At 41.9% G+C, this 20,604-nt stretch overlaps 1 protein-coding gene across 11 annotated transcripts in view; it reads right to left on the bottom strand.

Moving 5' to 3' along the window:
* PRUNE2 (prune homolog 2 with BCH domain) overlaps nucleotides 1-20,604 on the bottom strand; it is a 160,010-nt gene that overhangs the window by 81,666 nt on the left and 57,740 nt on the right. For all 11 annotated transcript variants that reach the window (XR_014502924.1, XR_014502925.1, XM_083403289.1 and 8 more), the window contains exons 5-6: nucleotides 19,883-20,029; nucleotides 17,912-18,006 (exon numbers count right to left, since the gene is read on the bottom strand). Coding sequence is in view for 9 of the 11 variants with exons in the window: in XM_083403289.1 (XP_083259415.1) it covers nucleotides 17,912-18,006; nucleotides 19,883-20,029 (242 nt within the window). In the remaining 2 variants the exon portion in view is untranslated. The remainder of the gene's footprint in view (nucleotides 1-17,911; nucleotides 18,007-19,882; nucleotides 20,030-20,604) is intronic.

The raw sequence follows: 20,604 nt of genomic DNA on the forward strand, positions 1-20,604 counted from the left end.
AAATTTAAAGTCTGCCTAAGACTCTAAACCACTAAGTTTTCCCTCATACAAGATTCCCAAAAGATAGCTTGTGATAAATTGTAGACATACATGTAACTGACATAACACAAGGTGGGTCCACTATATTTAACTGGGGGCAGTTAGTGGGGTAAATCTGCAGATAGGTTATTGGTGGTTAGAGGTGGGATCTGCTATGACTTCATAGATGTTGTCATCATTATTTTGATGGGTTGATTTGTCTTCCTGGTTCTCTTTCAGTGCAAAAATATTGCAATTGTGTGAAGTACTATATTGACCAGTATATGCTGACCATGGCAGTTGGGAAAACTTTATACTTTTTATTTTTATTTAAAAATAAATCCAATGTAATGGTGTTTTCAAAGTAAATCATCAGCTAAAGTTCTTTATTCGAGTTACATCCCACTTATCTAGTCAAATAGTGCCAAAAGCTTTTTAGCTGCTATAGTGGAGAAAGACCCCAGCACATTGGTAGAGTGCATGCATTGCATACAGAAAGCCTCAGGTTTCTAGTTAAAAGGGTCAGTGAGCAGATGATGAGAAAGACCTCTGCCAAGACCCTAGAGAGCTAACACCTGTCAGGAGAGACACTTGTTGCAAATATTTTAAGCAGTCATGGCTTCCTCCAAAGTCTCTTGGGAGTTGTAATTTGTTAAGGGTGCTGAGAGTTGTTAAAAGACCCTTATTCCCTCACAGAGCTATAATTCCCTGAGGGTTTAACATCCAGTCCCTGTTCCAGGGGAACTCTGAGAAAGTGTGTTCTCCTTCATGGAAAGCATGTGTTGCGGTGGGGTCTGCTGAGCCACCCCTCTGTTACCAGGTAGGGTCTCTAAAGATGGCCTGGGGCAGTGATTGGTTCACTGGGTTGCTGGGGTAAAAGTTATGTTGCAATTTTGGTGGGAGGGGTAAAAGGTTTAAATACTCTGCACGCAGCCTTGTACTTTCTCTTTTGCTGCGTGCAACGGATCACCCGCCCACCCGCCCTAGAGTAAGGGGTTGTTGCGTTGACCTTGCTATGCCTGTCATGGGGTCGTCTGCCTTTGAGCAGGGGCCTGGTAGGAATTTTTCCACCTGGCAAATTGGCTGGCTGGGTGGTTTTTGCCTACTGTGTAGCAAATCGTCACAACTTGTAAGGTTGTGGTTAGGCATTGGTTATAAATTGGTGGAGGAGGGGTTAGGATAGGCTGTGCCTGCCCTTCCATGGTTGCTGCGGAAAGGGAATTCCGTTAAAGGAATCCTGGGGCTTGCCATCTTTTCGTCCAATCCCTGGAATGAGACTAGGGCCGGCAAGCCTTTGGGGAGCAGGCGGGTGAGAGTTGAGGGTCTGTGACTCAGCTCCAATTCCTCCCCGACTTGCTTTCCCCCGCACTGTCTTTCGGTGGTGCCCGGAAGTCAGTTCTGTCCCCAGGCGGGGGGACAGATAGTCTTAACCAATGCCTAAACAACCACTCATGGTTTGTATTTGAATAAAGTTGTGGCCAAAATCATGCCTAAAATCTTAAACAAAAATTACGTGTCTGTTGTGAGTTATTTGGGGGGTGGATTGGGGACCTCGACACACAACTGGAATTCTGAGGGGAACAACACTCAGTACTCTTTTAAAAAAACTACAGTTCCCAGGATGCTGTGGGAGAAACCATGACTGTTTAAAGTGGTAAGATACAGTGGTACCTCAGGTTACGGACGCTTCAGGTTACATACGCTTCAGGTTACAGACTCCGCTAACCCAGAAGTAGTACCTCGGGTTAAGAACTTTGCTTCAGGATGAGAACAGAAATTGTGCTCCGGCGGCGCGGCAGCAGCGGGAGGCCCCATTAGCTAAAGTGGTGCTTCAGGTTAAGAACAGTTTCAGGTTAAGAACTGACCTCTGGAACGAATTAAGTTCTTAACCCGAGGTACCACTGTACTCTTAAATGTATAGTGCTAATAGGAAGTTGCCTTATACAGTGGTGCCCCGCAAGACGAATGCCTCGCAAGACGGAAAACCCACAAGACGAAAGGGTTTTCCGTTTGCAGAGGCGCTTCGCAAGACGAATTTCCCTATGGGCTTGCTTCGCAAGACGAAAATTGAGGAAAATCCTTGCAATTTTTTTTCGCTCCAAAACCCCTTTTTCTGAAGCGCTAAGCTGCTAAAAGCATTTTAGCAGCAAAACCGCTAATCCCTTAAGCCTTAAAAAGCCGTTTTTAGCCCTTAAACTGTCAATAGCGCTAATAGCGCTAATCCACTAATGGGCTTGCTTCGCAAGACGAAAAAACCGCAAGACGAAAAGACTCGCGGAACGGATTCTTTTCGTCTTGCGAGGCACCACTGTACTTGGGGCCTGTGTTGCAGTGCTTAACTGGTCCTGCTTTTGAATTACACTGAAGTGAGTATCATTTCAGAATGTAATTTAGCTACTTTGCTGAACCTTGCAGGGAGTGCAATACTTTTCACTTACTTTTCTTTCTCTCCATTTCTCTCATCTCTAATGACTTGTGAGAGTACAGCAACCCCATTATTTCTAGATGGTGAATGTGAGCCTCACCAAGAATAATTAAGTTGCTGGATTGGGGTAGAGGCTGGTATTTTGAAAGAGACAGTGAAATGTAGTCAGGAACAGAAGTGGTCACTGTTGCTGCAATCCAAGAACAGAGAGACAACTGAAGTGTGTGAGATATCATTCATTAGGTGTCATGAGTTGACCCATTCAAAATACAGGAGTACTTATCTCAAAATATATAATGAGTAATAGTCTATTAACAACATCTTCTGTAAACTAAGTAACATTTTGCTAAAATCTTTAGGAATAAAAGCCTTTCAGAGCAAATGATGCATCAAATTCAAACAGGCCATCAAGATTGCTAATGGATTTTAATAGCAGCTATTACAGCATAATGGTGCTTTCCCAACAGCTATTTGTTTATAAAATTTTCAGTTTACAAGACCTTATGTCCAATCCCAGGAGACAACCCTCAATCATTTATAATCATTTGGTTCAACCTACAAATAAATGCTGCATCATTCATGTAGGTTTGCCAGATTGGCAACCCAAAGAATTGGTTTGTCTTTCCATCTCATGATGCAGTGAGAGATGTGGTTAGTGAGCTGGGGTAGCAAGCAGCCCATGCCAACTGATGACAGTGGGAACCTGTGCGCTTACAGAGGCATCAGAGCCAGTGGAGAGCAGGATCCTGTAAACCACCCAGAGAACTTCTGTTATAGTGCAGCCTATAAACCAGCCTTCCCCAACCTTGTGCCCTCCAGATGTTTTCACAACACCCATCACCACTGATTGTAGCTACGCTGCCTGTGGTTGATGGGAGTTGTAACCCACAGCTTCCAGAGGGCATCAGGTTGGGGAAGGCGACAAGAAACAGAATAAATAAAATGCTGCATAGAAGTGTAACTGCTGACTGGCTAGAAGGCCTTGCTCACATGGACCCTGCTGTCAGAGGGAGATACAGAGCACTTCTGGTCAATTAGCAGCTGTGTGCCTTAAGGACACTGATCCAGCGGCCTTCTGCCTCTAACTGCCTTATGCCATCTTCTTTTTCAGGTATGAGGCAGTCTCAGACTCTGGCTGCATACACACCATTCTTTTAAAGCACATTTCCCTGCCCAAAGAATCCTGAGAACCGTAGCTTACTCCTTACAGGGCTACAGTTCCTAGCACTCTTAACAGACCACACTTCCCAAGATTCTTTCGGGGAGGAAATATGCTTTAAATATATGGTGTGTACACAACCGCAGTCCCAACTCAGTGGCCGTGGTTAAATATGCCTTGCTGGGCACATCTGCCTTTGCATCGGAACACTCAAAGCAGCAATGGCTAGCCTGGGCTGCCCAGGTGGGGTTGCCTTCCAACTTCTTTCAGCCCCAGCTAGCATGGACAAAAGCCAGGAGGAAAGACAGGTGCAAGTCAGCCACCCCTGATTTAAAGGAAAACATTCAGACTGCCAGAATTAAAATTTTAGAGGAATTAAAAAAAATCTACATACATACTCTTTCAACTATTTTATCTGAACTAGTTTTCAATAAGTGTGTGTGTGTGTGTGTACACACACAGAGATATTCCACACACAGATATTCCTGGACAGCAGAATCCTCTGTAAATAGAAAATTTTAAAATGCAAAATACTTCTATCAAAATAACTAAGGTATTTTGCGACATCCCCAACACCTAGGATTTTGTTTTGGGATGTGTGTGGCCCCTTTTAAGGTGTGATTCAGTGTTGGTTTTTACCTATATGGGAAGTTGACCTTTTTGCTTTTTCTTGAGTGGGTTGTTTCGCCTATTTGTGGGGTCTGTACTCAATTTCTTAAACAAGCTATGGAAATTTGTGACTAGGCACAAAAGAGCCAATATGTGCTAGTGCCCATGATAGTTAGCCAAACATTTCCCTGGACTTGAAAAGTTTGGGGGCCTTGAAAATATTGCTGCACTGAGGCTTCTAGAATTGATCTAATCTCACTGGATGATGTGATTTTACTTTTAGAACCAGAGCTCCTGGCCACTAGGTGGCCATAACTTTCCACAGAAACAGCAACATTTCAAGAGAATATGTTTGTTAAGGTTTTGTTTATGCCACACAGTAGTCATTTTGTGTTTTCACAGTACAGAAATGCATTCTTATTTTCAAGTCACCTAGTCCTTATGTTAAAAGGTCTGTGCGGAAAATCTGTTGCATTTGTGCAAAATGTCAGTTTCTGGCAATAAAACCATGAAGCAAACATAATGAAGGCAGAGAAGAGGCCTGGATGCAGTAGAATAGAATCATAGAATCATAGAGTTGGAAGAGACCACAAGGGCCATCGAGTCCAACCCCCTGCCAAGCAGGAAACACCATCAGAGCACTCCTGACATATGGTTGTCAAGCCTCTGCTTAAAGACCTCCAAAGAAGGAGACTCCACCACACTCCCTGGCAGCAAATTCCACTGTCGAACAGATCTTACTGTCAGGAAGTTCTTCCTAATGTTTAGGTGGAATCTTCTTTCTTGTAGTTTGGATCCATCCTTTTTTAATCTTAACTCAGTTAAAAGTTCTTTAGATAGCCACCCTGGCTTCTTTAGGCACCTTCCATGTTTCCGTCTCATTGGTATTGCCTGAAGTTGTGCTTTTACTATCTCCCTCTTAACAAACTCCCAGCCATCATTAACTCCCTTTCCTTTTAGTATTACTGTCCATGGGATCTCACCCAGCACTTCCCTAAGTTTTATGACGTCGGCTTTCTTAAAGTCAAGAAATTGAGTCCTAGTATGCTTGGCTGCTCCTTTCCGCTGTATAGTAAACTTCAGAAGAGCATGATCACTCGCGCCTAATGATCCTTCCACTTCTACCCCACTAACCAGGTCATCAACATTGGTTAGGACCAGATCTAAAATGGCTGTTCCTCTTGTTGCTTCTCCCACTTTCTGGACAATGAAGTTGTCTGCAAGGCCAGTGAGCAATCTGTTTGACCTTATGCTCTTGGCTGAGTTTGACATCCAACAAATATCCGGGTAATTGAAGTCCCCCATTACTACTATCTCCCTTCCTTTTGCATGCTTGGACATCTGTTTCAGGAAGGCATCACCTATGTCCTTCGTTTGGCTTGGGGATCTATAGTAAACTCCCACAATGAGGTCACTGTTATTCTTCTCTCCCTTAATTTTGACCCAAATGCTCTCACTTTGGCTTTGAAGTTCTAAATCTTGGATCTCTTCACAGGTATACACATCCCTGACATATAACGCCACTCCTGCTCCTTTCTTGTCTGGTCTGCTTCTCTGAAATAGATTGTATCCCTCCATTATTACATTCCAATCGTGGGACTTATCCCACCAGGTTTCAGTGATGCCTATTATGTCATATTTAGTTTGCTGTACCAAGAGCTCAAGCTCATCTTGTTTATTTCCCATGCTTTGCGCATTAGTGTACGGACATTGAAGTCCATTAATCATTCCCCCATGTCTCTTATTTAAGGATTTTTTCCTCCCACCACTAGGTCTGCGTGCTGTTTGCTCCATTTGGTCTATGACATTTGGATGATCATCTTCATCAATTGATAGACTCCTACCTTCAGGAGCATTGTCTCCCTCCCCCACATTAGTCAGTTTAAAGCCCTCCTGATGAGGTTTCTGAGATTTTTGGCAAAAACATTCCTCCCAACCGTTGTGAGGTGCAGCCCATCGCTTGCCAGAAGTCCATCTTTAAGAAACTGCAGTCCGTGATCTAAGAATCCAAACCGTTCCTGTTTACACCAAACCGTTCCTGTTTACACCAGTAGGATGAATAAGTTGTGAACCTATTCCTTTCCCTAACTTTTTAAATAAGAAAACCAGTCTAATTGTAAAAGTTAGTGTATCAAATTAAGACCAGAAAGGACCAGGTCTAAATCCCCACTGAGCCATGAAGCTTATTGGATGACCTTAGGGTTAGTCCCTAATTCTTAGCCTAACCTACCTTTGTAAAGATATAGGAGAGAAACATGTACATCACTCTGAGCTCCTTAGAGAAAGGGTGGGATAAAAGAATATGAACAAACATAAATAAACTTTCAATGGATAAAAGAATCAAATAAAGCATTGGCAAGTAAGCATATATCAATGTGTCCAAACTGTGAAAAGCAGATTTTTCTATGGCAGAATGCATGTTCAACTGCCCTGCCCACTCATATTTCCTATATCCTCCCCTTTCTTGCTCAAGAGTGGCATTGCTAATCTTGTCCATAATGGCCACCTTCTTATGCCAGCTGAGCACAGCAATCACAAAAATGATTGTAAAGCAAAAATGCTAGCCCTGAGTACCATAGACATAGTCCATTTTTTTTATATACCTTGTTTCTACAAATGCATCTTTCCTCAACTTGTACAATGGTAATGCCAATACATGGGTGGAAAAAAATCACTGAGACAGCATGGCTAGATACAGAATTTAAATTACTCTGACACACAGTCAGCATGCAATAGACTGAAAACACTGTGTGTGTGTGTGTGTGTGTGTGTGTGTGTGTGTTGCTACGCTGATACCCACACTGGACAACTGGACGACTGACTTGACATGTTGGCACACAAAGCTTTCTACCATGATTGGTGACAATGCAGTGATGAGAATGCCATTTGTATTCAGCCTTACCTCTTTTTTTCCTATTTCAAGATAGACCACAAATCAGGGGTGCAATTCTTTCCCATGCCTTCTTTTGATTTAAGCCATTGTAGCTATTACCACAATGTATTTAGGAATTACTGTACACTGCAATCCTAAACATGGAAATCCTATTGATTTGTATGGTGCTAGCTCCCAAATAAATGGGAACTGGATTGCAGCCTTAATCTCTCTCTTTTTTTAAAAAAAGGCAACGTGTATTCTGTTCTTGAAAATTAGAGCACACAAAGAATATTTCTGATTCTAGTCTTGGTTATTTCATTGATAATGGTGCTGAATGTAAATAACAGAATTTACCCTGGTATGATAAGAACTAAAAGAGCTCCTGTAACCTTCTGCAACTTTGTGCATATTGGAGTTGCACGCACTGCTTAAATATTTTCTGGGCTACACTAAAATTTAATTTGGGATGCCAGGATTTCTTTACTCTCCATAAAATAATGGAGACACAATCAAATATTTCATCAGGGAATTCAAACCACTGTCCCAGATCTTCATAAATACTGTATTGTCTAAAATGACTTATCTCAGTTGCAACTTGGGCTCAGATTTATTGTACAGTTCATCAACTTCTCAGCATGCTGGATAATGAATGTTTCATTTACATTGCTAATTGACAAGCCATGGTTCCTTCAACCTTTAACCCTTAAGATGTATCACAGTATCACCATATGTCAATATAATTGCGTTTAACTTTGCAGATTTAAAGAACGGGACAAAACAAAAGCTTTAGTAGCTGCACATGAATATAGTTACATAGAAGGCCATCAAAAGGATAATAATAAATGTAGATGGTGGACTCACACAATGGCAAAATCAGCAATCTAAGAAATCTAAGAAAAATATTCTCATGTTCTCTCTTAGTGTGTCAATACAATTTCGAAAATAAAATCTTAAACTAGGATATTCTCATGCAAACTGTATTATATGGAGTAAAATCACTTCCTCGTGCTTACTGGAGGCATAGTCTCAGTCAAATATTAGAATATACACTTTACAGGGGAAATTGTTGCATACTTAAAATTTGTGTCCTTGAGAGCAGCAAGAGGTTGTAATATCGTATCACAGAAGATGATGTATCAAAGATCAGGGTGGTGCCCAGCAATTGCCCCTCACATGCCAGTAATGGTTAGAAATCCTATGGGCCTATGCCTTCAAGTTTATTCCATAAACCAGTAGTTTCTCAGACCTATCTATGTGTAGACGGAACAGTATGAGAATGGTTATCTTGGAGATGGCACTTGGAGTAACAAATCCTTGGATGTGATCCATGCTGACTTACTGCCAAGTATTAGTATTTCACTCTGGTGAGAAACTAATGTGTCACTTGAACACAAGCTGTGGTTTATGTAACCCCAACAGTTATTTTGGTGGGAATGGACCCCAGAGATATATAAGCCACATCAGATGGAGAGAAGCTTGGTGCAGGCTTGACCACAGAAAGTGCTACATATTGGCCACAGTTCCATCTCCATCTTCAGGGGTCGTGCTTGTTACTGAAAGAGTTCCCAGCAACCAAAGAACAAGGGAGCATAAGATAAGGCTTTGTAGCTTTTTTTGAGCTATTTAATAAAATATTTAGCCTTCACCCCATTTGTGAGTTCATTGTTTTCTGAATCTTTTTTAAAAAATCATTTCTCCTTTGGCAATATAGAGGTGCACCTAGGGTCACTTTTGCCACTAATAAAGTGTGTGTATTTGGCAGATCTGAACATCCAGAGGTGTGTATAAGACTTCAATCTCTATCATATATGCTGATATAGATGTCGTGTGTACCATGTACTACAGGACCTAGACAAAAAGATCATGAGTGTCCCAAGATGTTTTAAGGACCTCCTACCTTTCAAATTAAAAACTTTTATGGTGGAAGTATCTTAATGAACATGAGGAAGTTCAATTCCTTTCTAGAATTGATGGCTACTTTGGCCAATAGCAATGAGAAGGTCAATGTGTGCACAGCAAATAAACAGAATAAAAAAGATGGCCTTACAGACTGGTGAAATTAAAACAAAAAAAGAAGAGTAATAACTGTTAATTCATGAACTTGCTTTGGCTACTAATAGGAATGCCAGAAATTAAAATTTTCATGTTTCAAGTAAAAATATTAAATTAACTACAAGATGACAATGAGCTATCAATTCGCTATCAATTCTAGGATAAACTCCCGAAGGAGAGGGAAAGTCACTATAGTAAATTCAACGGTGGAGCAGTCTTCTCCCTCGGCAGGTTGGGGACTCTCCTTCCCTGGAGGTTTTTAAGCAGAGGTTGGATCGGCATCTGTCATGGTGCTTTAGCTGAGATTTCTGCATTGCAGGGGGCGGACTAGATGACCTTTGAGTCCCTTCCAACTCTACAATTCTATGAAACCAGGATCAATTTTTTTCTACCTATTTTTTCCTTCCTTCAGAGCATCAGAACTAGGTACAACCAGAAGGAGGACTTCAAAGACAGTGGCCTATTGGTAATGGCATAAAATCTGAGGCACAACGGCTTGATTTTGTTTGTACAGAAATATGTACTCAAGAGGAGCAAATAACTTGTTTTCCTCTACTTTGAATGCACATCATCACAAAGCTTCTGCACCATTCTCCAGGTAATACTGACCCCATTCACCTTGGTCTGAATGACTCTCTGACTGTATCATATAACCATTACATTTATGCCCTGTTGTCATATCTATGTTGCTTATTGCAGCAAATCTTCAAATTATTTCTGCATGTGTTAAAGAGCCCAACAGAGAGATATTTCATATCCATGTCAATGTAACAATTTCCTATAGAGGCAGCTGTGACCTATTATGTGGTGCAAGATTAAGTGATTACCATATATCATCACCTTACATTGAGTTTTGTGACATTTAAGGTCACTTTTAGCCAATCCATATCTGTCATGGATGCTTTAGCAGAGATTCCTACATTGCAGAGGATTGAACTAGATGACCCTCGGGGTCTCTCCCAATTCTACAATTCTATGATTCTAAGGAACGAATCTTTATTGGAGATCAAGGGCACATTACAGCCATGCAGAAGCACTAAGGGAGGGTGTAAAGCAGAGCAGGGGCGGAATGCAGGCCAAGGAAAGTCCTGATGATTGCACAGAGATACCTGGATGTCCACATTCGACTCCTAAGCACAAGGTTCCCCAATCCTAATCTAGCTCAATATGATCTGTTTACTGACCACCAGCATCTCTCAGTGCTACCTGAGGTCCTTAACTGGAGGTGCTGAGGAGGCAGCATAAAAATGGATGCAAAGCATCCATTCCGACTAAATATTCGGAAAAACTTTCTGACAGTAAGAGCTGTTCGACCATGGAACAGTCTCCCTCAGGAGGTTGTGGACTCTCCTTTTTTGGAGGTTTTAAAGCAGAGGTTGGATGGCCATCTGTCATGGATGCTTGAGCTGAGTTTCCTGCATTGCAGGGGGTTGGACTAGACAACCATTGGGTCCCTTCCAACTCTAAGATTCTATTATTCTAAGCATATGGCTGTCAGCATTAGGGAAGCAACATAGCTCTGTGGTAAGCATCTTCCTGTCATATAGGAGGTCCCAGTTTTAGTCCCTGGTATTCTCCAAGTAGGTTTGGGAATGTCCCACCTGAAAGCTGGAGAACTGCTTTCAGTCAATGTGGACAATACTGAGCTAGATAGACCAACAGTCTGACCAGTTAGAGTGCGGTGATGATAATGCCGAGGTTGCAGGTTTGATCCCCATACAGGACAGATGCATATTCCTGCACTGCGGGGGTTTGGATCCTTGTGCTCCCTTTCCAATTCTACAATTCTATGACTCTATGATTCAATATAAGACAGCTTCCTATGTTCCTGCAGTATCTCAAGAAGGTGGTGACTACTTAATGTAGAGATAACCGCGATACCTTACACAGCAGTGGGGGAAATGCTTCAGTCTGCAGCAGAATATCTCAGTTCTTAATACTTTCAAAATAGCTAATCAGTGGAAACATTTTAGATTTTTCATCAGAATTTGCGTAACACAGATATACTGGTTTACCCTCTATTGGCAAGTAGACAAATTGCTTTTGTATTCTCAGCCACAGTTGAGCAGCCTTACTCTAACAGCTGATAAACACAAATTTGCATAGCTGTCAACTTACAGATTTGAAAATAAGGGGCCAGCAGCCTTGAAAATAAGGGACCAGCAGCCAAAATAAGGGACCTGCAGCATCACCTGTTCCAGGCACTCCAGTCTTCCTGTCCTCCAGCAGTCTGGTCAAACTCATGCTGGTAGCTTCGAGAACACTGTCCAACCAACTTTGTAACCAGAGGTTCAACTGAATAGAATCTGAATCACATGCACCACAAGGCCTAGGCAGCCTCAACTTAAGATGGCTCCCCGGCCTGGCTTTGCACTGCAAAGTTTGCAGCAGCACGTGCAACAAAATGGCGTCCAGCATTCAAAAAACCCCTCAGCTTGCATTAACTAGCCACACACAAGGCATGCAAGCTCCACCCCCCAGTCATTCTTAGACTTTTTATTGGGGGAGCAACACAGTTAGAGCCTCCCTCCTCCCTGGCCGGCAGGGAGGGGGGGAGAGGAGCTGCTTCCTTTGAAATTTAAGGGATATTTAAGGGACATCCATCAATAAGGGACAGCAGTGGGACATGGCGCTGGAATAAGGGACTGTCCCTTCAAATAAGGGACACTTGACAGCTATGGATTTGTGTTTGCTGAAGCTAAAGAAACACCATATGACATGAAAGTTGTGCAAAAGCTTTTGGGCCAGTAAAACATGCCAGACTACAAGTAATTGAGAGCAGTATAGCACGTGTGTAGCACAGGGGTGGGGAATATCAAGCCTGTGGGCCAAATTTAAGTCTTCCAGACCTCCTTTTCTGTGGGCTGTAACCAAGCAAGAGCCAGCTACCCTACACTTGACACCCTATAAGATGTCAAGTGTGGGACACTCCTGGTGGAGTGGATCAAGTATTACTTTGTTACCCAAGAGGCAGAAGTAGCTTCAATCCATAGATAGAGCTAAAAAAGACTTGTCTCAAACCCTGAATAGCTGCTGTCAGTCAGTGCTGAAAATGTAGAGTGTGTGTTTTTTGAGGAAGCCTCCCTGTTTTCCTCACCCTCCAAAAGCCAATGTAAGCTGCATCAGAGCTCTGAGGGATGCTAATTAGTGCTAATATATGTGTGCTGGGCACTGAGCTAGATCCCTGAACCAGTCCCAAGGAAATAGGATTCTCAGTGGATTGAGGTATAAACATTTTAAGCTATTTTCTCCCCCAAAATTCTGATTCCAAGCATTGAACTCAGGGTCAACAGCAATGCACAGCGGCAAGAGGCAACATGAAGCTAGTCGCTACAGGGAGCAATTTAAAGTGACTTTCTCTTGGCAGCTGTTTGTGCATATTGGCCTGAAGATACTAAGATTACCAGCAACCTTAAACCACCTCAAGTGAACCAATATTGTTTTCCCCTGGCCACCCAATAGGTATCTGAAATGAGGAAGCCATCTCCCCAGAACCCATCACTGAGAAATGAGTACTCTGAAACTTCTTGATTTACATTCAAAGGGAGCTGTTTTTGCTTGAGAGGAACAGAAAGAAATGAAAAGCTTTTAACAACATACATCAAACTGTGCATTTGATGATATGAGTTAGATATATGCATATTTCAGTTGTCCATTTCCAGCTGCTTTTGTGGCATCAAACTTTTTTATGTTAACAGATCACATTATTATCACATTTAGAGAAGAGTAATGGCATAGGGTGTTGATACATCATTGGCAGCACAGAGTGCTATTTGAAAACAGGCTTGTTCTTTGCATTTCTAATAGTGGGCCAGAGATACACTTGGGTTTTAGCATTAAGTTATTGCTTGCTAATAATAAAATGATTTAGCCCAAGAAATGAGCATAGGCTTCATAGAAAATAACTCATACCTTGAAAATTCTTAAAGCAGTCCTCTCTCAATGGACTAGAATGAACCAATATGGGACCAGGAAAGATGTGGGGAAGATACATGAGAGACTCAACACTCAAATAAATATATATATGGTTATATTCAATGAAATTGTCTTCTTTGAACAAGGAAAACAACAGAACTTCCCCTCCCCCTTTTGTCCCCACTTGCCTCCTACGTCCCAAATCTGCTCCAGGGAGTTGGGGAAAACCCAGAACAGATTGGATGAGGTGCATGGAGGAAGAGAGGGCAGGGAAGCTCCATTGTGCAAGCAGAACTCCTTGTGTGAATGGAATGACTTGTAGGATTTTCCATGTGCCTATCTTTACAAAGCTGAGAATGCTCACTGGGCATGGAATGCTGGTGGACTGTTGTGGGTAAAGGTGTATGCAGGAGGTGTCACTGTTTCTGCCTGCAGCAGGGAACATGAGAGGGCGGAGTGAGAAGCAAAGAAGGGGAAGGGCCACAAGCAGCTGGGTTTTTAAAATGGTCACAGTTTCTTACCCGCAACTTCATTGAGTTTGGCTACAATAATGGAGGGAGGCACACAGAGTATCTGGCAGCCTGCCTGCTGACAGAAGAGCCCCAACCTGTATGCAAGCAACCTGGGGCTTTGAGGCGGCATAAGACAACCTATGGCCACCTTGTGTTATGTCAATCAACAGATTGGCTTATGAGTCCAAGCCCCACAAAATCCCTTATGTTGACTTTCTGTGGTGACGTATGTGGTGAGGGTCCACCCCCCAAGTGCCAAAGTCAGGTGTGTGACCAAAAACACTGTGAAGAACAAGACACATTTTTTGGTAAAGGGAAGGCAAAGACCCCAGGTCTCAGCAGTCCAGCAACAAAACATAAAATTTCTTCCTGGCCCTGTCCACAAGGATCCACAGCAAACCATACTGTGTCCAGACCGAACAGTTATCATACTGGTTGGGAGAAAGGGAAGGCAGTAAGAACACTGAGCCCACCTCAGACAACCTCCCCTGCAATCTGCCCTGGCCAGCCCCACCCCCAACTAACCCATATTGAAGCAACCAACCAAAGAGCATCAGCACAGCAAGTTAATTCACCCTTACCCTTACCAGTTGCCCTTACCAATGGTGGCCCTGTCAAGGGGCAGAAACATGACTTCCTTTCCCTACATATAATAGGTCAAGAAGTTAATGTAACAAAATGGAATAGAGGTTGGTTACCTTTGCTTCAAGAAATATTATTGTATGAAGAATTGTACATACAGTACCATGGTCATAATGCAAATATTAGAGCAGCTTTAGACATGAGCCTGGATACAAGGCTGCCACCCAAAATGGCAGCTCTGAATCAAGGCTTCTCCCCTTTCCCCATGACAACAACAGCGCACTTCCATACATGGCTGCTCTGAAGTAAAACACATTAAGTTCAAGGGGGGCTTAGTATTCCAAGGCAAATGGGTACAGATTGCAGCCTTAGTTAAGAAATACCCATATACACTTGAATGAATATTATAGGGTGGAATTCAACACTAGGCTATATCAGCTTGCCCAGCTGATACCCCACCTCCCATGTGCTCTTTTGGAGATTCAAATTTGAACTTAAACATTTCAAATTTGAATTTTGAATGTGAAATCCTAAATTTGGGTGCTTTAGACTTTTTGGAATATCTTAATTGCTTTGATTTTGGCAGAAATATGAAGTCTCAAAATCTGCCAACTTAAATAACACTGCATGCCAACTATCAAATATCGTCAAATAATGAAATAAACGATTTCAAGGTGTTCAACATAGACACCGTATTCAATGGATAGTTGAAAATTATTCAAATATTTAAAAAACTCTACAGGATAACTTTGGGAATTCTGAGAAGTAAATTCATTTCATCTTAGACAATAGAGTCTAACCTTTATCCACAGTCATAAATGTATATGGTTGTAATGAAGCATGATGCTGTATTACTCAGTTGCTTCAATCTGAACCCATCTTTTTATCTTTTACTTTTTAGGAATTACTTGTAATGGAAGCAGATAATTAAGAAATGTTCAAATTCAAGCATCAGAAACCAGCACCACAAAATTTGTTGAACCTGAACAGATATGTTATTGTTATTTCAGACATGAGTTTTAATATTTCCTAGGGTATCAACAGTATCATAACTATTCTCCAAAGTAATCCACTTTATCGCTTAAACTTGTGAGGAGAGGGTATTCAGTAATGGATCTTGGGCTGCCCCATTTGTTCTTAGAAGGTGATTACTTAACTGGGAATATATCTGAGAAGATGAACTCACGGCATACTTCCTGCTGTACAATAGCTACATCATGAAGTCACCTACAGGCAAAGATTATCCGATGCTTTAAAAAGTATGATTTGTTTATGTGTGCAATGTTTTCAACATCTAAAAATATGATATATTTTCTTTTATAAAGAACGCAATTAAAATAATATATAAATATATACACACTGCAAATGTAGTAAAGATAACAAATTCATTTAAGCCCATTTAGGCACATTAGTAACACACCATGTGGCAGAAAGACTAGGACTACAAGAAGACCCCTTGGCGCTTTATTTTATATTAAATCCCTAATGGCCTCTCCTTATCTTTGCAAAAATATGCACACAAGTCCAGACTATGCAACCATTGAAGTGAATGGTTATTTATTTGCTAAACAAGAGCCCTATGTTTAATGTTCCTTAGACGTAAGGTACCCTGCCAAAGTCTCATTCCTACAGCTCCATACATCATTTATTTTACCCTAACTCCTCAGAAAAGGCACTGGGGGGGGGGAGAGAGAGAGAGCTCACAAGTTAGTCAGAATTTTGTTTCAAATGCCATTACTAAAAGATTAAACAGCAGCATATTTACTTGGTTTGCTGGCATCAAATACAAATTTCTATAATCAGCCTGAATGCTATCTCTAAAATGCCATGTGAAAGTTTGTACAATAGAAGCAACATTTTAAATCATGTAATCCAAAGTTACACAAGGGGAAGCATATGTGAGTCTCCAAATTATGGTAACGGCTGAGTGCTGGGCAGTATACCTAGCACTACCTAAGGTAAAAAGTAAAGGCAAAGGACCCCTGGACAGTTAAGTCCAGTCAAAGGCCACTATGGGGTGCGGTGCTCATCTTGCTTTTCAGGCCAAGGGAGCCGGCGTTTGTCCACAGACAACTTTCCGGGTCATGTGGCCAGCAAGACTAAACTGCTTCTGGCACAACAGGACACCGTGACGAGTGCCAGAGCGCACAGAAACACCGTTTACCTTCCCGTAGCAGTGGTACCTATTTATCTACTTGCACTTTGATGTGCTTTTGAACTGCTAGGTTGGCAGGAGCAGGGACCGAGCAATGGGAGCTCACCCCTTCGCAGGGATTCAAACCACCAACCTTCTGATCGGCAAGTCCTAGGCTCTGTGGTTTAACCCAGAGCGCCACCCGCGTCCCTATAAGGGGGTTAGGAGTCTCCTAACAACTCTCAGCACCCTTACCAAACTGCAGCTCCCAGAATTCTTTGGGAGAAGCTATGATGGTTTAAAGTGGTATCACTGCTTTAAATGTATGGCATAAATGTGGTTTTAGAATACAAGAATACCTATAACCCTTGATTAGTATGCATCTTCACACTAAATGGGTTTCTTAATGTTAGATGGGTGGAAGCTGGAAGTAAATAATACAAATTACAATATTTTTCAGTAACCCACAGATTTGTTCCTCAGTTCATTTGAATGGAGCTTACATAGGAAATGAATAGATATTGACACAATTTATAAAAGAGTACTTGTGTGTTATTCTCTATGGATAGAATCCAGATCAATGTGTCGTTTATATCTATGCCTTGGCCCAAAGTTAAATGTAAGAGCTACTTGATGCAATAAAAATTATGTAGGAGTAACTTTCTCTGGATTGGGCCCTTGTCTACTGCAGCCACATATATCCTCATGTTTGGAAAGAATACTGGCCAGAATGCACCTGCTTATATTATGTCACATACTCCCTGCAAAATAAATCAGAGATGCCACACATCACAACAGACATGTGTTTGCAGGTCTAGAGGCCATCTCTATGTCAGAAAAATGTCATATGTGAAGCATTTATTAGGGGCCTCTGTGCCAAGGCAATCTATATACATACTACAATAAGATAAAGGGTAACAAGTGGATGGATGATTGACGCAAGTTCAAAAAGCTATCATTATGTTCACCAACACACACAAACAAGGCATGCACACACAGTTGCCCAGTAAATAGGTCTGAGTGACTTTTTAAAACCAAAAACCAAAACATGTAAATTGTAAGCTACACCCACTGAGGAAATATTATTCATCTGCTTAAGAGAAAACCAATTCTACTCTAAAGTCACTTTGATAAAATAGTTGTCATTTATAAGGAAATCCCAGTAGGGAACAAGCATATATATACTCTCAGGGTATAGTATAATGCAGGGCGAAAAGGGTAAAATGCAAGAAAAGAAATTGGCAGTCCCAGAGAGCAATATTTTGATATCACTTGGAGAAATCTCCCAGGAAAGGCAAACGCCACAGCAAAGCTAGTCTCAATCTTCAGCTGTCACTTTCAAAAGCATTAACACTGCCAATTATACTGGCATTAGCAGACGTATCTGACAAATTTTTGTTTTGTCAAGTTCATATTCGTCACAAAGATGATGCCAGATCCCGTCAGAATGGCAGATACAAAACCTGCAGTCACATCCAGAATGCTTTGCAAGTTGTCTAATAACACATGATTTAAAATGCCTGGGAAAGAAATATGTCAATCACAGGAAGTGGCACAAATCTCATGCAATGCAGCAAACAACGCCGTGGGCAAAGCTAAACAATCCCATCACATGTCGCTTTCTCCTTACCTCCAAATTCATATACACAGTGCTAACAGCTACTTTTATTTCTCCATCTGACACCTCTTTTAGATCCTTGAGCATGGCCTCCTCAATCCTTAGCCCTGTGGGACAGACAGGAAAATTATTCATACATACTAAGAATCAGCGAACTGGAATGTAACAAAGAACTTGACTTTGAGAAGAATACTGGATGTTTTTGAATACTGAATAATGGTTTTGTTTGTCATGCTAAGCAACCCAACAAATAACAATTCATTTCTACTATGTAAAAAGTAAATCTGCTCCTTTTTTGCCTTGAAGAAAAACTGGGATAATTCACTACGGGCTCAATATTTTGCTGTACGAGCACCACAAAAGAGCAATGCAAACCCTCTTACACTAGACTTGGAGGAGTGGATTAGGTGGAAGTGTATTTCTACCCAGCTCTCTCCCAGCCCCAGGTAAGCCCTGTCTCCTCCCTCCTGCCGCCACCAAGGGAGGAAGCAGAACGCTTCAATACAGAGCATTCTGAGGGCTGGGCAGGGCTGAGCCAGCCAAGGAGCCACTCTCTCCCCAATATACTCTCTTTACCACCACATGAAAGCATTGGTCCTGCCCACCCACCACTTCCCACTGCAGGTGCTTTGAGCAGCAGGACGGTAGATGCAACGGTGGCCCTATCACTTTGCAAAGCCCAATAGCAAGGCAGTAGTTTGGATCGCGCCCTAAGAAACTGTGCCTGTTGGATCCACAGTGTCCAAATATCTAGTATTTGACCTGTAAATATAATTGCCATGTATTCTATCTCACCCACCAGAATGCAGCCAAAACAGCAGCAGCCATACTCAAACAGAAAAGCAGCACAGTCATGCTCCGTTGAGTAAACAGACAATTTTAAATGTTCAAAAACTAAATAAATTGTGTTCATGAAATGAGACCAGACGTAGAACTGGGAGTCCTATCTTTTATGCCAACTTTTGTTCATTCAGCCCAGAAACCGCTATCCAGTTCCAAGGGCCTTTTGGTGGTGGCACCTCCCTGCAAGAAGTGAGATTACAGGGAACCAGGCACAGGGCCTTCTCGGTAGTGGCGCCCGCCCTGTGGAACACCCTCCCATCAGATGTCAAAGAAATAAACAACTATCTGACTTTCAGAAGACATCTGAAGGCTGCCCTGTTTGGGGAGGTTTTTAATGTTTGATGTTTCATTGTGTTTTTAATATTCTGTTGGGAGCTGCCCAGAGTGGCTGGGGAAACCCAGCCAGATGGATGGGGGTATAAATAATAAATTATTATTATTATTATTATTATTATTATTATTATTATTATTCAATCCCCCCAGCTGCATGCACAGCATACCAATGTTATGTTGGAGGGCCACACTTCTTCCATCTACTTCCTGTAAACCAAGGGAGAGGACCCTGTGGCCCTTCAGCATGGCCAATGGTCAGAGATGATGGAAATTCTAGCCCAACAATAGGTGATAGTGGCAATGGAGTGGCAGGGACAGGGCTGCACTGACGGCCTGACTTCCAAATGCTCCCACGTTGCTTCTGGTTATCACATGACAAAGCAGCAAGGCAATTGGGAGCTTGGTGCAGGCGGAGCGGCAGAACCAATCCGCCACTCTGCTTGCACTGCACCAAGTGCCCCACTGCCCTGCCTCTCTCCCTTTTGGTAGCCAGCAGTGGTGTGCAGCACTGGGAAGCCATTTAACAGCCATGCCCTGTCGGTCATGATAAAATACACTGCACAAGTTTCCACACTTTTCTTTCATAGACAGTATCACCACCTATGAAAAGATCCTATGCATGCTGCTCATCTACCCTATAAATAATCATGGCATGTGGTGAAAGGTTGGTGGGGTTTTTGTTTCCGTGTGTATATGGTGCTTTTAAAAACATTTAATGGGTGTCCTGATTTTATAGAATGTCATGTTCCAATCCGTCTAAAGGTAGGAAACAAAAGTGAAGGGCAGGGGGAGAGAAAAACCCTTTACCATCAGCACGGAGATGAACTTCCTGCAGAGCGGTGATAATATCCTCTCGAGGCAGCAGCTCTGGGAATTTCTCCTCTAACTTTGAAAGCACTTCTTCCTGGTCTCTCGTAATTTGTTCAGGATCCATGGCTAAAGAGAGGATGCTCCCTGAAGTGTTAACCGGAGAAAGTTAGCCCAGAAGACAGAAACTAATATTCTTTCCCACATCAGCCCTAAAATTCATGATTATTTAAAAAATGGCCTGCTATCCTTTTATTTCTTTTCAGTCTTTCTTATTCATAGCAGACTACTTGAATCTCCACATATTGTGCATTTTCTTGTTTATACAGCTTTGAACCATTCCTTCTATCACCACCAAGGAAAAATTATTTGCTTTTTAGCAGCCGGGGGGGGGGGGGGGCTTTTCAAAGCCACAATCAACTGATCCAGAGAGAGAAACTTATCCATATTATCCATATGATACATCTAAAAGTATGGCATGAAAAGAGAAAATCAATTATCACATATTTTAAAGCAATTGGCTCAGAGTTCACAAAGTGATAGGTAACAGCAGCCAAGTTGTAAAGCAACACAGGCTCATTAGCTTAGAATTAAAGCTGACTAGAAGATCAGCGCTGATTTGTGAGCCTAATTGTACAGAAAAAAAGATCAAGAAGGCTATGCTTCAATACAACTACAGTAACATTATTTGATTAATTTTATTTTAATTTATCACTTGTCAA

Source organism: Podarcis tiliguerta, assembly GCF_965153285.1.
Source record: "Podarcis tiliguerta genome assembly, chromosome: 11".
In the NCBI taxonomy this organism is placed as follows: Eukaryota; Metazoa; Chordata; class Lepidosauria; order Squamata; family Lacertidae; genus Podarcis; species Podarcis tiliguerta.